Source organism: Microtus pennsylvanicus, chromosome 15, assembly GCF_037038515.1.
Source record: "Microtus pennsylvanicus isolate mMicPen1 chromosome 15, mMicPen1.hap1, whole genome shotgun sequence".
In the NCBI taxonomy this organism is placed as follows: Eukaryota; Metazoa; Chordata; class Mammalia; order Rodentia; family Cricetidae; genus Microtus; species Microtus pennsylvanicus.
The window spans coordinates 70,617,256-70,631,594 of record NC_134593.1 but is presented as its reverse complement, the minus strand read 5'-3'; the positions used below and the strand labels follow the sequence as shown (position 1 = coordinate 70,631,594).

The following is a 14,339-nucleotide window of genomic DNA, read 5'->3' as shown; positions in this document are numbered from 1 at the left end:
CTGTTAGCCCTGCTAGTGAACCTGGGATATGGCTCATTTGTACTCATTAAGGGAACTTGGGGACTAACCAGCAAATGGACATCCTGTTTTTAGGACGAATGAATTCCATGGTTACAGAATCAGATAAATTGTGTATGGAGTGGAATGGGAGAGATGCAGGGAGAGAAAGGGAGTGTACTCAGGATGAAGAGGTCGGGAAAGCAGACGAGGGAGGCTCGGCCACAGGGAAGGGTGGAGAGGATGCCTGGATCACTGGAGAGGCAGCTGGAGGTGTGACTTAGTGGCCAGACCTCTCCTGATGGCTTGTCTTGGCCTCACTCTTCCTGTTAGCTCTGGCTTTTGTTTTCCATTGTGACTGAGACCCAGCCAAACAGGATATGTCTGACAGGAAGTTATTTTAGTGCAAAATAACTGATATTTTACTCTGGAATATTATGGACTTGGATTTTCAGGATTGTTTGTATGTTCCTGGAGCGTTTGCTTGTGCTTGGAGTACTGGATATCTCTACTGTTTTCGCTTCAGGGACATACTATATTTACCTGAAAACTTAATCTTTTCCTCCTATTGTCTAGCTCTGAAACCAAACTTTTGATTGTAAATAAAGCAAAATTCATAGCATCAGTCTTACAAATATTTCTATTTAAAAAGCCTGTACAAACCAGTGAATTTGTTTCTTCTGGGAACTCAGGGCATTCCTTCCTCTACTTGCCTTGATGTTAGGTGGCCCTGGAGAATGTCTGTGCTTTACCTTTTTGTGTAAAGGTAATATGAAGAAAAACCTCACACTCTCTCTTAATGTATTTTCCTTCTCTGTGGCGTGTGTGCATGCGTATATGTCTGTGCATGCTATGTGTGCACACATATACCTGTGCACGTGTATGTGTGGTGTGTTTGTGTGTGATGTGTGCACACATGTGTGTTTGTGATGTGTGTGCACACGTGTGTAGTGTGTTTTTGTGAGATGTGTGCACACGTGTATGTGTGTGGTGTGTTTTTGTGTGATGTGTGTGCACGTGTGTGTATGTGTGGTGTGTTTTTGTGAGATGTGTGCACACGTGTATGTGTGTGGTGTGTTTTTGTGTGATGTGTGTGCACACATGTATGTGTATGTATCCAAACAGTAGCTCACGCTTCATCGCCTTGTGTTCTGAAGAGAGGCAGTTTCGTATGATTCCAGAATTGCTTCTTTATGATTTTATTCTATGATGAATTTTTCTTTCCAGGTAAATCTTCTATAGTGGAGTATAGGATGGAGTGTGGCTTTTGTAGGTCTATAGCCTCCCTGAGACTGAGTCAGGGGCAGGGGGCCATTCTCAGTAGGACTTGTGGGAACCCATGTGGTTTCCTGGCCACATTTTTATAAGAGTTTTAAAGCCAACTCTGGAACAAACACTTCCTTCCCAGACCCCAAACCAGAAAACCATGCCATTATCACGCTGTGGAATCGCCTGTGGTTTGGCAGTCACTCCACTGCTAAGCTTCCAATTCTAGAACGCTCTAGCCTGGCTTTGTGTCCTGAGGTGAAGTGTTAGTCCATTTGAGTTAGATGACGTAAGGCATGAACATGTGTTGTGATAGCTCTCTAAAGGAAGAACTAAATCATCTGGAGGCTGGAGAGATGACTCGGTGGCTCAGAGCACCAGCTGCTCTTCGAGGGGACCTCGTTTGGATTCTTAGCACCTCCATGGTGGCTCACAACCATCTGTATCTCCAGTTCCATGGGATCCTATACCTGTCTCCTGGCCTCTGTGGGTACCAGGCATGCCCCTAGTTCACAGATAGGCATACAAGCAAACCACCCATACTCATAAATTATTTTTAAGCGTTATGTATTCCAGCCTCAGAGGATTTTGCTAAATCTGTTTTATCTCATTCTGTCTGAATGACTCGGCCGCCAACACCATGTTTTTCCTGTAACGTACTTTTGAAATGAAATAAAATTGGCCATAGATGATGTTTCACTTCAGATTGTGCACTCACAAGCTTGAGACACATCATTCTCCTTTCTGGAAACCCTTGAATGTTCCAAAGCTGAAGGAAGCATGGGGAAGCCGTGTCATTTGTGGCTGAGTGAGATGGGAAGTGTCTTTGTGTCGGCTGAGCCCTTCTCTCCTTTGACTTGGGTGCAAACAGCAGTTTCTAGGGAGGCTCGCCCCGCTCCTGTCCGTATTCCTCACAGTCTTTTCTCCACCGAGTCTAAACCAGAAAACAGGTCTTGCCAGAGCGGAGCTGTTGGGAGGAAGCCTCCTACAGTCCCACCGCGCACTGACCGACCACAGGCTGTTTCCAGAGCAGGCCCACTTCCTGCCTCCCTGAAACGCACTCAATCACATAGTCTTGGGATAATTCTCTTAACAGCTGTATCTTTGTGTGCACTTAGCCTGTGAAAGTACATATTCTCAGTGTCTTAATAAACACTGATTAAGATTTTACTTTTATGCTTCTTGTAAGTAAAACTTCCCGGTGTTGTGTAAACAAGTTAGACTTTTTTCTTCATGGTGACCTCATCTTCCTGACATCTCCAATCTCCATATATCCACTTAGGTATGTTCTGGTTTCCAGTGTGTGTGTGTGTGTGTGTGTGTGTGTGTGTGTGTGTGTGTGTGTGTGTGTGTGTGTGTATAGAAGGTACAGGGGTCAGCAACATGAAGTGAGATGAGGCTCTCAAACTCTCCATGGAGAGAGTCTGCTTGGATCCAACCCAGGAACATCTTCTCCATGGAAAGCAAAAGACTGCCCCTGACCTCCAAGAGATCACTCTTAGATGCCACCCGACACACACTGCTGGGGGAAGAGCCTCTAGCGTCATCTCGTGCATTCTTTTTACTTAGAAATACAAGGCCAGGTAGGGAGGGGAGTCAGCTGCAGAGCTAGTTATGAATGTCAGGCCGCTGGTTACAGTCGCTGAGGGTTTGAGTCATAGCCAAGGACTATGATTGAAAAATTAGTAAGATTCTTAATTTCTCTTTGGGTTAGGTTAGACATGCCATAGTAGATGTCCCTTAGCCATCAACACAGAAGACAGCCAACTTCTTCACCCTGGTTTTCCCTGCTCCATTGTCTGGGACAGAGGGGTGATTCCTGTCTTTGGGAGAAGTAGCAGATGAGAAGGGGGAATTATAATCAGAGCTCCATATTTATCTGGGAAAATGAGGAGTAAGTGTCTGTGACTGCCACAAAGAATGCACTACGGGTGTGATAAATAAGAGGTTAAAGGTGACTCAACCTCGTGAATGTCCAGAAGCCTCTTTCACACAAACGCCCCTTCTAAGTCCTGCATCTCTGTCTCCACCCTGCCACCAGATGTCTGTGTCCTTTGTGGCTTCTCCTCTGCCTGCCCCTTGGTGTTCTACTAAAACTCCTCCCACACTCCCAAGGAATCATGTCCACTTCCATCCCTGCCTTCATGCTGATGCTTTCCAAGTCTGCTACTCAAGTTCCAGCTGAAAACCTCTCAGGCTTAACTGTGCCTACGCCACTCTAAACCTCCGCAGGGTTCCATTGCCTATGCCACCTGAGTCACATGGCATGCCGCTGCCTCCTAGAGACCAGACAGGGTTGTGGAGTAGCCTGTACTTTCCCGCTGTTGTGAAGAGATACCACGATAGAGACAGGTTACAGAGGAAGAGTTTATCAGGAGCCTGGTTACACAGTTCCTGAGAGTTGCAGTGGGGAGCATGGCGTCAGGTAGGCAGCTGTACTGGAGCAGCCGCTGAGTGCTCCCGTCTTAGGTACTGGAGCAGCTGCTGAGTGCTCCCGTCTTAGGTACTGGAGCAGCCGCTGAGTGCTTCTGTCTTAGGTACTGGAACAGCCGCTGAGTGCTTCTATCTTAGGTACTGGAGCAGCCGCTGAGTGCTCCCTTCTTAGGTACTGGAGCAGCCGCTGAGTGCTCCCTTCTTAGGTACTGGAGCAGCCGCTGAGTGCTCCCTTCTTAGGTACTGGAGCAGCCGCTGAGTGCTCCCTTCTTAGGTACTGGAGCAGCCACTGAGTGCTTCTGTCTTAGGTACTGGAACAGCCGCTGAGTGCTTCTGTCTTAGGTACTGGAACAGCCGCTGAGTGCTCCCTTCTTAGGTACTGGAACAGCCGCTGAGTGCTCCCTTCTTAGGTACTGGAGCAGCCGCTGAGTGCTCCCTTCTTAGGTACTGGAGCAGCCGCTGAGTGCTCCCTTCTTAGGTACTGGAGCAGCCACTGAGTGCTTCTGTCTTAGGTACTGGAACAGCCGCTGAGTGCTTCTGTCTTAGGTACTGGAACAGCCGCTGAGTGCTTCTGTCTTAGGTACTGGAGCAGCCGCTGAGTGCTTCTGTCTTAGGTACTGGAACAGCCGCTGAGTGCTTCTGTCTTAGGTACTGGAACAGCCGCTGAGTGCTTCTGTCTTAGGTACTGGAGCAGCCGCTGAGTGCTTCTGTCTTAGGTACTGGAACAGCCGCTGAGTGCTTCTGTCTTAGGTACTGGAGCAGCCGCTGAGTGCTCCCGTCTTAGGTACTGGAGCAGCCACTGAGTGCTCCCGTCTTAGGTACTGGAGCAGCCTCTGAGTGCTCCCGTCTTAGGTACTGGAACAGCCGCTGAGTGCTCCCGTCTTAGTCCACATGCTCAAGGCAGAGAGAGGAAAAGCTAGCTTAGAATGGTATCGGCTTTTGAAATCTCAGAACCCACCCCAAATGAGGCAACTCCTCTAAAAGTCCTACCCTTCCCAAAAGGTCCCACCAACTGGGGATGAGACATTCAAATAGATGAGCTTTATGGGGACCTCATTTAAACTGTCATAGGCAGTTTTCAAACATATTCTGATACCTCTGGGGGAGGCGGTGGGGACAAAGGATTTTGTTCACAAATAAATTTCTTTCTCTCTTTCTTTTTATTCTTTTTGTCCACAGAGCACCAGAGAAGCAGAAATAAAGCTGAAAAGCGAGAGCAGAGTGAAGCTTTTTTACCTGGACCCAGATGCCCAGGTAAGAGCTGTTTAACATTTAGAATATAAAATCCATGGATGTTTAATATTCAATGTGCTGCCGAATATTGAGAGCAGTGTTTAGCCCACTTCCCAGAAGTCTCCAGCCTGAATCTGCAGGGTCACACTGATCATTTAAGGGACCCCTAAAAATAACCCCTAGAGCGTGGCACACACCGCTGTAGACACCTGGGAGGCAGTAACACTTCTCAACTAGCTTTTGACCCCGAGAGAAAGCTAAGTGCGTGCAGCCCACATCTGTGTCCCAGCAAAGTCCAAACATGGTGACAAAGACCTCCAGGGCCTGCGACATTGAGTGTAAGGTAGAGTTGCCCAGACGGGACAAGGTCATGCTATATTTCGCCCCAACGCTTTCCCTCCTCATTTGTGGTTCTTCTAATAGACCTAGCTCTCCTTTTTAAATGACTCCCCATTTAACTTTAATAATAACCATCTTCTGAGTTTCTTCACGGACCTCCTAACTCTGTTTACTGTGGTAACATGTATACGGCGCAGACCGTATGGCTTGAGTCATTTGATAATATATAATTCAAACTTTAAAAAGTAAAAATTTTTTAAAAGTACAGTCATAACAAATATTCTCCATGCAACTGTTACACCATCTGTTTCCACTATTTGAAAGTTTCCGTCTTTAGAAACTGAAACTCTCTTTTAAATAATGGCCCCCCATCCCTGGTTGTCCATAAGACCCTAGCTTTATGAACTAACTATTGTATCAAACTCATCAATGTGAAACCATGCAGGATTTGTCTGTTATGTCTTCCTTTTATTAATTGCCTTGATAGATTGCTATTATTTGTGGGGGTAAAGCATGGACTCTGAAACTTCAGCCACATGCGGGGGGTCAGAGGACAACTTTAGGGGTTGGTTCTCTCCGTCCTCCGTGGATTCCGGGATCACACTCAGGTGGCCGGGCCTTGATGCCACACACTTGACCTGCTGGGCCATTTCATTGATTCAGAATTTCCTTTTTTTGTTTGTTTTGTTTTTTGTGTTTTTGAGACAGGGTTTCTCTGTAGCTTTGGAGTCTGTCCTGGAACTAGCTCTTGTAGACCAGGCTGGCCTTGAACTCACAGAGATCCGCCTGCCTCTGCCTCTGCCTCCGAAGTTCTGGGCTTACAAATGTGTGCCACCACGTCTAGCCCTGAGTTTCCTTTTTATTATTGAGTGTACATGTCTGTATGTACACCCGTATGTGTGTGTATACATATATAATGTATTTTATGTGTCCTTACACATAAGCTAATGGGTGTTTAGGTTGTTTATAACCATGTATTATTCCCTGCATAATGATCCGTCAAGCAGGTGTGTCATCATGTATGTGACTGTCATGATAACATGCATGATGACATACATGTCTGTTCAGTGTGACGTGCCGTCGCAAAGTCGCAGCCCTAGTGTGGATATAGCTTTCCCGTGTTTCAGGCAGATTTATGTGATAACACCCATGATGGGATTTTTGATGGGAGCTCTAAGTGTTTACATATCCACGTTTTCATTTTCAAGAAACTGGACTTCTCACCCATGGAGCCGGAAGTGAAGCCGTTTGCAGAGAAGTTTGGGAAAAGGATTCTCGTCAAGTGCAATGATCTGTCTTTCAATCTCCAGTGCTGTGTCGCTGAAAACGAAGAAGGACCCACTACAAATGTAATTTTCCTTCTGAAAAGTGCAGGTGTTTGACGAGGTCGCCCACAAACACGCAGGTCCGCCAGCACGTTGTCTCTAGAGGGGAGATGTTAGAGTTGCCATAGAGTCCCCCTGATCAAGAACGTAGACTCTGGTCTGGGTGGGTCGGTGACCTGGCCCAGGGACCAGCTGAGGAGGCAGTCGCCTTAAGCCCTACTGAAGAGATAGGTGGAATAATTTGCCCTTTACAGAAACCGTACTTTTCCTTCCCAGAATTCCCCCTTTCCAGCACAGGCCCTCCATCAGCCAAGCACCCATGAGGTTCGGCTGAATCTCCCTACCTTGCCAAGTTTTAGAAACGTGTGACCGACCCCCCCGCCCACGCACCTTTTAAAATACATTTCCTTCAGAACACGAGTGTTTTTCCTGATACTTTTGGCTTCCTCACCCCTTTCTCCAGCGCCCCCTCCACCATGTGTCTGACCTCCACACGGGCTTAAAAACGCATGGCATTTTTTTCCTCTTCTCTTCCCCATTCTTCTTCCCCTGGCAACTACTGAGATTCACAGCTTGATTGCCGTAGGCTTTTTCATTTAGATTCTAATAAAATTGTCCTCAAGTTTCAAAATAATTTTAAAAACAAATCAGTGCTTTCCGTTTTAAACATTTATTAATTTCAGGTGTCACGGATTTCCCCTTACATTGTAGCTTGGGTGTGGAGACTTCACCCAGGGAGAGGCGTAGGGCTCACACTGGGATGTGGATGGGATGGGGGTGGGTTTGCGGACAAGGGTAAGACAGCAGGCTTAAGCTGCATATCCAGGATATGAATTTCATGTTAGATGCCCCAAGGAGATCAGCTGTCCTATCTGGAGAGGGTGCATGAAATAGTGACACCCATGAAGGGGGTAGTAACAGTGTTGTTTTTTAAAATGCTTTATAGCCTAACTCTGTGGCAAGGAACAAAAATGTCACAGTCATTCAAGGGGACAGCCATAAACAGGGCTCACCATTCTCTCTGCACAGTCGCATATCCCCCCCCCCCCCCAAGCAGGTGTCTGAACTGTCTTGATGACGTGGTGTTGATGTCCTTGTCCAGGTCGAGCCTTTCTTTGTCACCCTGTCCCTGTTTGACATAAAATACAACCGGAAGATTTCCGCTGACTTCCATGTAGACCTGAACCATTTCTCAGTGCGGCAGATGCTGGTCCCCACGTCCCCAGCCCTGATGAACGGTGGTCAGAGCCCGCCGGTCTTCCAGGATGCACTTCAGGCCACAGCCATGCAGTATCCAAAGCAGGTGGGGACCGTGCACACCTCTCAGCCTTCTCTTGCAGGTGCTGTTTGATTAGTAAAACTGCTCAAATGAGACCTTGTCATGCACGGGGGGGGGCAGTTTGGGTCGTTGATTATAGGGCAGCGTGTATAATTACATAGTAAAAGCAGACTGAGGGAGAAGTGGTTCAGGGCTCTCATTCATTCCTTAAGCCTTTTCCTGTTGCCCTCCCCACCAAGCAGACTCTCTGAGGAGATGGTGGACTGAGAGGTACCTGGAATATTTGACCCAGGTCTCCTTCCTGATTGGACCGTCTCAGTGCCCTCTGCTGCTATGGTGGTTAAGGGATTTCTTTCTTTCATCCTGAGTCCTGCTGACCGAGGAGAACCCTTTGTCTCTCTAGGGAATATTTTCAGTCACGTGTCCTCATCCGGACATATTCCTTGTGGCCAGAATTGAGAAGGTCCTCCAGGGGAGCATCGCGCACTGTGCTGAGCCGTACATGAAGAGCTCGGACTCCTCGAAGGTAGGAATGGTTTCTATGCTTTGCGGTCATTAGAAAGTGACGGACAAAGGGTTGAGTTCTATGCCGAGATAGAAACAATTATGAGGTCACAGGTAAGCCACATGAGCCTGAGGGTTGGAGTTCTGCTCCCTGGTACCCATATGCCTACCCCGTCTGTAGTCTCAGCATCTCCCAGGCAAACTGGGTAGCTAGAGTGGCCAGTACCAGTGGGCTTCAGGTTCAGATGAGAGCTAGCTCTTCACAACGTGGCTGCTATCTGGGAATATGCCTGACATCAACTCCAGTCCTCCACAGACATGACACACGCCACACACGAAAAACATACTAAAACATAAAGAGCAGTTACTTTATGTACTGTGCCCAGGTGTTGGCACATGCCAAGTGTATGTTCTGCCACTATGCTAAACTCTTATCCCCGTGTGTCCAGTTTTTTTGTTTGTTTGTTTCTGCGAGACAGGGTGTGACTGGGAAGGACCACAGAGTTTTATAGTGACGAGGGCTCATGGATATTGTCACTACATCCTCCATTTTTAATGTGGGGAAAGCAGAGCTCATGGAGTCACACGGTGATTTTCGTGAACCTTCAGACGGGCTTCCCTGCTTCTCTGGTCCTTTGTCTCCTGCCGAGTGCCTTCTCTCACTCTATGGTGCCCACAGATCACTGCAGGGCCTGTCAGGGTGCAGTCCTGCCCAGAGCGGTGCAGGCAGGCCCCAGGCTTCTCTAACTGCAGCTCGGTAGAAAACACTGGCTCTCGGGTATAAGCCCTTTTCCTAAGACTGCTTTGACATTGATGTACTCAAGTAACACAAATGACCTCAAGTTCCTTCCTGTACACACAAAGGACACTCAGGTCCCCTCTGGACTGTCCAGATCAGCCACACTTCGATCACAGAGCACTACCACAGCACCAAGACATGTGCGGCAGCTGATCGGTAATAGAACCACTCGACACGCATGCATGTCATTGGCCCAGCACCGGCATGCTTGTTGTGTTCCATCGACCGAGAACAAGCCAGCGCTGATAATGGCGCAGTGATAGTGTTTGTGAATAAAGCAAAGCGGTAACAATTGAAGGCGGTGTCTAATTTAAACCAGGACTAATTACGGCGTTTCCCAGATTGTGGGAATCTATGCACGTTGGTGCGTGTTAGGAGCTGGGAAAGCTGGGAATGCTCATTAATGTTTTCCTTTAAATTCTGGTAAGTAGATATTTGGGCATGGATACCAAATATTAGTCTCCTCAGTGGTTCACAATTAGCTTAGTCAAAAAGAAAGGAGGTCTGTGAGAGGAAAAGTTCTGGCCACAGAGTAGAGCCTGTTTGTTGCTTGCAAAGACTGGAAGGGTTTATTTCTATGCTTCCTGAAAATAATACTCCAGTTATGAGGATCACTGCCAGGGGTACATTACATAAAGAAGTCCGTACTGGGTTTGAATCCAGCCCTATCGTTGTTATAAGAAGCACCTTTCTGTGCATCTGCTGGTATGGTGAGATCTTCAGTGGTCATACTCTGGTCTCACTTTCCCCATGCCTGAGTATTTCAGTGCTCTGTCCTGGTGCGTTCCAGGTTGCCCAGAAGGTGCTGAAGAATGCCAAACAGGCATGCCAAAGACTGGGACAGTACAGAATGCCGTTCGCTTGGGCAGCGAGGTAAGAACGCCTTTTATACTTGAGATGGACAGATGGGCAGATTCAGATAGGTGAGATCAAGGGTTAATAACCAGCAGATCAGAAGATGTATTAAGCCGTGGCACAGAGAGAGAGGACGTGGGCCAAAGAACAGCTGCTGGGCCCAGCAGCCTGGACAGGAGGTTTGTCTCAGTCCAGGCCTTGGCCACGTGCCTCCAGCTGGGATGGTGCATCTGGGGTGTCCCGCGGTGGCCTCTCTCCGTGTTCCCTCCTTCTTTCCCACGTGAATGGGATGTTGTTTTCTCAGTACAGGCTTTTGGCTGGAACTCTCCTCTGTGCAAACTGAGTTAGTTGTGGTTGTCCTCATTAATACTTGCCACATTTGGGGATAATGAGATTCCTGTTGGCCACAGCCAGTGGAATCATGATTAGTCTGCGCAGAGACCAGAGTTCTCTTTATTTTGGTCTTTAGAAAAGGGAGTCTCGAAATATCGTTTCACTGTTTCAGGACGTTGTTCAAGGATACATCTGGAAACCTGGACAAAAATGCCAGATTTTCTGCCATCTATCGGCAGGACAGCAACAAGCTTTCCAACGATGACATGCTCAAGCTACTCGCAGACTTCCGGAAGTGAGTTTTTAAGGTGTTGATGTTTCCGCATGTGTGGGGGGAGAGGCGGGGACAGTCATGTAAATTATGTCACTCGAGATCATGAGGGGTACGTGGAGGACTGGGCGTGAACAGAACGTATCCTGGAGTCCAAGAGAAGAAACAAACGGTTCTGGTGAACTGGAATTCTTGCTGGATGTTTTGGTGAGGTGATAATACAGCTTAGGGTAGAGGTAAAGTGTACGCAGGAAAGAGACAATCTGAGGGACACTGTCAGCAGGCAGTCAGGAGAGGTGGGCTCCTTAACGAAGCCACAGGGCCCCGTTGCTGGGTGTTACAGCGGGGAAGAGGAGGGTGGTCACCAAGGACACCTGCCAGGTTTCTGACTTGCAAGCTTGGTTCTCCTGATACTAATAAACAAACTGGGGGAAGATGATCATTGACATAATCCTTACCTAAGCAGTCATAGTTTTCCATGCTTTGCACATGTTAATGGGTGTGTGCATTCCCTGGGGCTTCTGCCACTGCTGGGAACGCACCCTGATTGGGAGTTTGCTCTCATACAGAACCCAGGACCACCTGCCCTGTGCTGGGTCTTCCCACAGCAATCGTTAATCAAGAAAATGCTCCGTGCCTACAGGCCCATCTGATGGGAGCCTTTTCTCAGCTGAGGTCCCTTCTCTGCAGATAACCTGACAAACAAGTAATCAACCCAGACCTGAACTTGGATGGTATTGGCAGCACCTTGGAAGAAATTATTCCACAGGTGGTTTATGCAGAGTCGGGTGGCAGCATTCTGTTTCCAGGACCAGCCACGCCACCTTGACCATGACTCTTTTAAATTGGTTGGCTAAGCTGGTGCCACAGAGGAGTGCAAAGCGTTTGGCGGGATGTGTTCGCCATGGTTACGTGTAGCGTCCCGTGAATGACTCATGGGTGTGAGAGGACAGCTGTTCGATTGTTGGAGGAACTGGCTGCCAGGAAGCGTGCAGAGTGGCTCCTGTAATGTGAGAGTGGAGAACTTAAGAGCCTGTTCTTGGCCGTATTCTATGTGATGTAGTGTGATCAGTGATGGTTACGAATATACACGATGCTGATCAAATATCTTCATGGCATGAAGTTCTCAGGAAGATCAGAGACACTGATGGTAGAGCCTGGATTCAGGAGGATCTGGGCCTACCATAAATGGCTCAAACATAAAAAAGATGAAAATTTATCAGAACAAAAGAAGTCCTATTCTGATGTCCCAACGTGTAAAGTGCATATTATTTTCCCAGAGGCTTTGAGTTTGGTTCCCAGTCCCTGCATCAGGCATCTCACAACCGCCTATGGCTCAAGTACCAGGGGATCTGATGCCTCTGGCCTCAAGGGGCTCACATGCACATATCCCCCCCACACACACATACACCCCAAATTAAAAAAAAAAGAAATGTGAAGTAGCCGTTGGAGGTTGAAAGAGGAACATTTCCTGGTCCTCTGGTGAGCAAATACTCAGAGAAGGGAATTTTATCTTCTCTGAGGAAGGGACCTGGTGTCACAATGCCTGCGTTGGTTTCTTTGACAACAGTAGCAGCTCTTATTAGGACAATGGGGAGATTCTTTATTAGATGGAGTCAGATGAATGACAAGTTTCATTGATCAATTACTTCATGCCCAGCATTTATATAGCTTCTGCTTCTAAATGCTGATTCTTCCAAATAAGCCTTGCATCTCCTTGGTGAGGCTGAGGAGAAGGGAGGCTCTCGTTGTAACTGTTTGGTGATATTGTATCATTGTAGCTTTTTGGTGATATTGTATCTTTGTAACTGTTGGGTGATATTGTATCATCCTATTTGGTGATACTCTGTGTCTTGACCTCTGAGGTTACTTAATCCATTAGGCCGAGAATCACTTCAAATACTGAAAAAGTGTGAACCCCAATGTGCACTGCAAAACACTGGCTTTGAAGACTTAACATGTTCTTGTATTGATGATGTACCAAAAAGATAATATTGTATAAATGTTGGGCTAAGTGAAATGCCATATTTTTTGCCAGTTTTTAATATCTTTTTCATGTGGTTGCTACAAAGTTGAAATGTGATTTTTGCAGCTGGTGATATTATATATATTGTTAAATTCTTTTCCTGGGAATACCACTGGAGAATTTGGACTTCACAGTTAACCTCCCTCATAACACTTAATTTCTCTTTTGTTTGTAGACCTGAGAAAATGGCCAAACTCCCAGTGATTTTGGGCAATCTAGACATTACGATTGACAATGTCTCCTCCGACTGCCCGAGTAAGTGATCAGCTCTGTGCAATAAAGCAGCCCACGTGTTTGTTTAGTTGGCTTTTCCTCTCATCTGTATTACTTGGGATTTCTTTTCAGATTATCTCAATTCGTCGTACGTTCCCATGAGGCAATTCGAAACCTGTAGTAAATCTCCGCTCACTTTTGAAGTGGAGGAGTTTGTGCCCTGCATCCCCAAACACACCCAGCCTTACACCGTCTACAGCAATCACCTTTACGTGTACCCAAAGTACTTGAAATACGACAGTCAGAAGTCTTTCGCCAAGGTGAGTACACGGACGTAGGAGTCTCCTTTACAACCTAGCTTTTAGGTTCTTTTATAAATGTGTGTGTGTGTGCGTGTGTGCTGGGTTTTGTTGCTTTTTTTCCCCTCTTACATCTTTTTCTCTTATATACCCCTGCAGGCCAGAAATATTGCTATTTGTATTGAGTTTAAAGACTCTGATGAAGAAGACTCTCAACCCCTGAAGGTTTGTCTGTTTTATACATACACAACGCACATATACATAATATGCATATATGTTATATATCTTTATTTTTATGTGATATGTAATATTATTATATATAAGATACATAATTTCTACCTTCTAAGAAGATTGATGCAGAGACTTGAAATTGATATATACTTTAAAATGTTACATACTTTAGCAGAACTGAGTTTTAAATCCAAACAGTCCAGCTCCAGAGCCTAAATTCTTTACTATGTTAAAATGACTTTCCCAGAAAAAGGAGACAAATGTGCAAAAAGAAACAATATTTAATATATATTAAAGATTAGTACATTTTAATTTTAATTAGCATAAGCTGAAACTATAGGGTGTTATATTACATAATGGCCTAAGGTAAATGTCGCAGTGTGTAGGTTGATTCTTGGTCCTAATTGACTATGTTTTGCTTTTCTTGTTGGAGATGGGATCTTTTATGTGTACGTGATTCAGTAAGCATGTATTAAATACCCACCGTGCATCAGACATTGTCTGGGTGTGAAGAGCCGTGATGTATGCAATTGTGAAGGTAGAGGTAGCGATCGACCACGGGATCTTCATTAAGTAGCTGACACAGAATCTCAGCAATGCTCTCTGTCATCAGAGACAACGTTGATTGATGCTGTTCCCAGCACCGTGGTGTGCATACTTAATCCTTCTAATTACCAAACAGACTTTTCAAATAGATCCATTGAGATCGGGGATTTCTAGGTTCTGAGAAGATGAATGCACGGGCTGTAAATTGTTCAGTGCTGTATACTTTAGTAGATCTGCGTTTACATCCAAGCAGTGTGGCTCCAGAGCCTTTCCCAGAAAGGTAGGGGACAGATTGCGAAAGTAAATATAGTCTCTCTCGAGATAGTTAAGAGTTTAGGTTGAGGATGATGGAGTGCCTGCCAAGCACACGTAGAACTCTGGGTTCTGTCT

General features: G+C 46.3%; 1 protein-coding gene across 34 annotated transcripts in view; it reads left to right on the top strand.

The window, feature by feature from the left end:
* Dock9 (dedicator of cytokinesis 9) overlaps positions 1-14,339 on the top strand; it is a 252,259-nt gene that overhangs the window by 152,016 nt on the left and 85,904 nt on the right. For all 34 annotated transcript variants that reach the window (XM_075949297.1, XM_075949294.1, XM_075949324.1 and 31 more), the window contains exons 10-18: positions 4,876-4,950; positions 6,477-6,617; positions 7,696-7,896; positions 8,276-8,398; positions 9,966-10,048; positions 10,536-10,658; positions 12,836-12,915; positions 13,006-13,193; positions 13,332-13,397. In XM_075949297.1, coding sequence (XP_075805412.1) covers positions 4,876-4,950; positions 6,477-6,617; positions 7,696-7,896; positions 8,276-8,398; positions 9,966-10,048; positions 10,536-10,658; positions 12,836-12,915; positions 13,006-13,193; positions 13,332-13,397 — 1,080 coding nt within the window. The remainder of the gene's footprint in view (positions 1-4,875; positions 4,951-6,476; positions 6,618-7,695; positions 7,897-8,275; positions 8,399-9,965; positions 10,049-10,535; positions 10,659-12,835; positions 12,916-13,005; positions 13,194-13,331; positions 13,398-14,339) is intronic.